General features: G+C 46.0%; 1 protein-coding gene across 1 annotated transcript; it reads left to right on the plus strand.

Annotated features, from left to right (window-relative positions):
- The first annotated feature begins 444 nt into the window (after positions 1-444).
- LOC106814777 (elongation factor 2-like) lies at positions 445-4,638 on the plus strand. Its single transcript, XM_014819131.1, is given in 5 exon segments — positions 445-650; positions 2,284-2,342; positions 2,345-2,455; positions 2,861-2,986; positions 4,415-4,638. Coding segments are annotated over 5 exon segments (696 nt in total). The 3' UTR covers positions 4,609-4,638.
- Positions 4,639-5,089: the final 451 nt, after the last annotated feature.

The raw sequence follows: 5,089 nt of genomic DNA on the forward strand, positions 1-5,089 counted from the left end.
CTAGCTCTTATTCTCGCTGGCGCGCGTTCGTTCGTATAGCCGTGAGTGCTTATAGAACTCACTGCTGTCATGGCCTGCTGTTGTCACGCAGCGACGAGGAGAAGGAGGAGGAGGAGGAGGAGGAGGCAAAGTCGGAGGAAGAGGAGGAGGAGGGGAGCAGGAGGAGGAGGAGGAGGAGAAGGAGGAGGAGGAGGAGGAGGAGGAGGAGTAGGAGGAGGAGGAGAATAAGGAGACGAAGGCGGAGAAAGAGGAGGAGGCCTGCGGCAGTTACTGAACGAGGGCTATAGTACTAGAGCTAACCTAACTACAGCTCAGTGTTTACTAACGTAATCTGCAATACCATTTGTAGCGTTTTACGATCTTCCGGCGACACCCGATTGCGACACCGGGCGAAACGTAGTGACTAGCTACATAACGTCGAAGGCCGACGTGTATTCATTCGGTATGACGCTATGGCAAATGAAGAGCGGCCAGCAGCCATACACGGGAGAGGATCCGCACTCGGTAATCTACAGGGTAGTGCGATTCAACTACAGACCGATGCAATGCAGTGATGTCGCCGCCGATTCTTTGGAGATCTCTTACGATGCACTCGTTGCCAGCTGCTGGAACAAGGATCCGCACAGCCGCCCCTCAGCGAAATGCCTTGTGTACAGTTTATAAGACACGACGGACGTACATCAGTAGTCGCCCGATGCGCCAACGTCATCCTGAACGCATTATAGCGACGCCGACTTCTCAAAGCTGGCTGTGATTTTTTTACGAATGCTCATTGCATCTGCATACGCACCTCAAACGTGCTCTTATTCTGTTAAGTTTGTTGTGTTACGTTTATGAAAAATACAATTATTGAAAAGTACGATTACTTGTTCTATCGATGTATTTCTCTTTATCGTCTCCAAGCGTGATGAACTGAAATGCGGTAAATTAGCAAACACTGAAAAGCCTATCAAACTAGTAGTCTAAATCGCGTCGCATAAACTGCCTCAGACACACGTTAGAAAGCAAAAAACGAGAATACGACACGCAAAACGTGAGCGGGCGCGCGCGAAATTGCATGCATGGGGATAGGGTGGGCTGGAGGAGATCGTGGGCAGGCGGCCGGGTGCGAGACAGCGAGTTGACTACTTTTTATGGCCGAGACTTGGCTGGCGATTTCGCGTAGCCGAGCCAGCGACGAGACGCGTTAATTGCGTGGTGTTAGCTTCTTTGTCACCTCGGCGGCTAGCCCGAAAGCTGCTATATAAGCGGATCAATCGTCTACCACGAGCAATGAATGACTTACAGCCGTCAACTTTGAATACTACTACAACTACGTGAATCTATCAAAATGAAGTACACGACATTTCACTCAAATGCGAACAAGGAAGTTCAGCTGCTGCAGGGAGGATTCGGATATGTACATCTAGCGATGTACGCTGGAAAGAAAGTCGCAGCAATATGATAGAGATGTATAGTTTATGGTAATAATTTAAAGTAACTGTTGACAAAGAGAAGATGAGAATCATAACATATAATGGCATAATTAACACATGGTAACAATTTATTGTTACGATGGGTGATAAACTTTCTTCCATGTGTTATGGTAAGGGCTAGTTTAAATTTACTCCTGACTAACATAATTATACTAATGTATTGTCACCGTGTTGTGGCATTTTCACCCAATTATTTAAGCATCTGAGTGATATGAGCAATGGTAACAATTTAAGATGGCTATGACAACTAACCGATATGGCAGCTGATATAGTTTGGTATCAATTTAAAGTAACTGTGGTTTTGTTAATGTAATGTGATGGCCGCTGCCACGCGTTGCCACTAACCATACTTGCTGTGGTATATAATGAGCAGGTATACTTCATAACTAACATATGCTATAGTAGTGCACACTTGTGCACGAACCAAGATAGCTCAATGTGGTTGCTGTATACTGTTACTAGTAACAATTTACTGTTACTGAAATCACCGTTACTATTTTCTACAACCTCCCGCACTGCCAGATGAGGTATTTTTCCAGTGAAATTTGCTATAGACACTGAAGTAGCGCATTCTAAGTAGTAACTAGTTCTCAAAGATAGAACAGAAATGTCCTACCAAAAACACTAGCATTTGTTTCTCAGTGTGTGCGTGCGCGACAGTGTGTACTGTGTGAGCAGAACCTGCGTGGGTTTGGGGTTAGTGTTTGTTTCTCACTATGTGCGTGCGTGACAGGGTGTGCTATGTGAGGAAAACCTGCGTGGGTTTGGGATTAGTGTTTGTTTCTCACTGTGTGCGCGTGTGACTGGGTGTACTGTGTGAGGAGAACATTCGTGGGGTGCGCTTTAACATCTACGATGTGACGCTTCACGCGGCGGCGGTCAGGTGATCCCGACGACGAGACGCGTGCTCTACGCCTCCCAACTCACCGCGAAGCCAAGAATGATGGAGCCCGTCTACCTGGTCGAAATTCAGATGAGATGTGAAGTTTGGCCTGGGTAGACAATATGGGGTGTAGTTCCACTGGGTTAGTTACTAGAGGTGGAGCGAGATTAGGGTCTCTGGGTTATTCAAGCAGTGATTACCAAACGTATTTCTAATGATTACCCATTATAGATCCATGGAGCTGTGTTTAAACGCCTTGTCTTGAGGAACCTATATATGAAGACTGATTATTTTAAAGTTTACGACACCGGTATATATCTGCGAACATTGGGTAAATTGTAGCAGATTTCCGGGTCCCGGCCGGTGCTGTCGGATCAGGAACCCGGTCCATTGTACCCGAATAATTTACTATTATTATATGTATATAAATAAACTATAGAAACGATGAGACTGCAGTGATTGCGGGCGTTATTACTAAAATCTCCGGCTCTCCTGTTCGCAGTGTCGGCTGTCGGCGGCATCTACGGAGTGTTGAACAGACGGCGTGGCCACGTCATTGAGGAGGCACAGGTGCCAGGCACCCCGATGTTTGTCGTGAATGCGTATCTGCCCGTCATGGAGTCGTTTGGTATGCACTTTTCACAGTCGCTGACACGGGGGGTTGGAAAGCGCGAAGTATGAGTGGGTTTATGCGGATGTTGGGGCATTGGGACGAGTTGGAAGTAGTGTAAAGGGGAAAACCTTTCTCTTAAGAGCTGGGACGTACAAAGGCAACTTGCTTTTTAGCTCATCTGACGTAGTCAGATGTAGCTTGTAGAATCGCATGATCGTCCGTCCGTCCGTGCGCCCGTCCGTCAACAGTTGGGCACAAATCTTAATCGCTCGACGGTCACAGGTCACGATATTTGCGACGTCGGAGGTGGGGGATCGTGAAAAGGACTCAGGATGACAAATTTGGGGGTCAAGGGTCAAAGTTCAAGATGTGTACACGGAGGGGGAATATTTCCCCCTTAACTTAAGGTATAGGAGGAAATACGGAATTGCGGCACAAATCTTAACGGCTCGATCTATGCTCTTGATATTCGGTGTATAGTGTGATGGGCAGGAAACCCATCACCAGTGCGAAATTGGAGGTCACAGGTCAAAGGGCAGTGGAAGAAAGGTCAGATATCAGACATTTCCTGAGGACATGGCCTAATGGACAGAGTGAAAAACTTGTTTGTTTCAGCGCTAACCTACCATTTTTATCACTTTATTGAAAGGACCATGAAATGTGCTTTCCACTAACCTGCGAAGAGTAAGTGTCTGATAACCTTTTGACCCTCAAGAGGAGGGTTAAACATTAATTCCTGAACTGCCTCAATGACGTCACAGTGTTGTCATATTCATGGCACATCCATAATCTAGAAACCCAATAAGCCTGGATAGCCGAACGCGTACAGCACAGGCGTCACGGCTCAAAGGTCGTTGGATCGAATCCCATCTGATTTTTTTTATTATTTACCCGTTTTCTGTATTTTTCTATCTTTATTCATTTAACTATTTTTTTCCAATTAACGCAAATATTTTTTTTAATAGGGTTAGGGTTAGGGTCACAATGCACCATAAAACAGGAGTTTTAGGCACGTGATTTGTATCCACCAATGGGATTTGGGAGGTATGGAGAATGCAGAAGGTTGCTGAAATGATGTGTACGCAACTGCGTATCTGCATATCTGCGCCTAACAAAGGTGTCACTACGCACGACTGAAATGTTACGTTTATAACCGTAGCAACAGACCTGAGATGAGCCCAGACGCTCTGCGGCTCTTGTTATCGAGTAATTACGTTGTGAGACCTGTGGGAATACATACACGGAGTTTATGGTACTGGCGTAGAAGCGTCTGTGACGCTCTGTTGTCGTAAATTTCCGTGCATTTTTGAGACACCCGTGGTGAGGAGTGCACTCGGTGAAATCCTAACCATGCATATCGCATGCGGCCGTCGTTTAGAGGGTGCATCAACCTTGTCAACATCCCTGTCTCAGTGCGTTGTCATCGTTTTCATCGGCGTGTAGGGTTCACGGCGGACCTGCGATTAATCACCGGTGGACAGAGGTTCCCACAGTGCGTGTTCGATCCCTGGCAGATCCTTCCCGGAGATCCATTCGAAGAGGGCTCAAAGCCACGCACGGTTGTCAACGACTCGAGGAAACGGAAGGGCTTGAAGGAGGGCATCCCCGACCTCGCAAATTACCTCGACAAGCTATAATAACGCGCGCAGATTTCTTCTACCCGGGGATTAGAAAACTATTTAAACGTGGAAGGAGTGCTCTACATTGCTATCATGTTCGTGGCGAACAAGCTGTGGGTTCTCTCTCTAAGCTAGTGTTTTATATCTAGATAGCAATCCTGGTTGTACAAACTGTGTCAATCGGCCGTCAATCAAATTTCCTCAAACTAAATCGATGCTCATGTTACTGACTTCAGTTTCTGTTTTTGGTTGTGTCTGTGTGACAAGTGAGCATGGCAAATAAGATCAGTTGTATTTTGTTAACATGTCTAACAAGAATAAAGTTATGAGAAGTGAAGCTAGATACAAATGACGTTGCTTACTGCGTTGTCAGTTTGTGCATGTGTTTATGCTAGGTTTAGTGACAATAATATTAAATGACTGGTTGACCTTCCTGAATTACCTGTACTACGGGAAGTTCTCCCTACTTAAATTTGAATCAACACATTTGAGTAGTACT

Source organism: Priapulus caudatus, unplaced genomic scaffold (assembly GCF_000485595.1).
Source record: "Priapulus caudatus unplaced genomic scaffold, Priapulus_caudatus-5.0.1 Scaffold977, whole genome shotgun sequence".
NCBI lineage: Eukaryota > Metazoa > Priapulida > Priapulimorpha > Priapulimorphida > Priapulidae > Priapulus > Priapulus caudatus.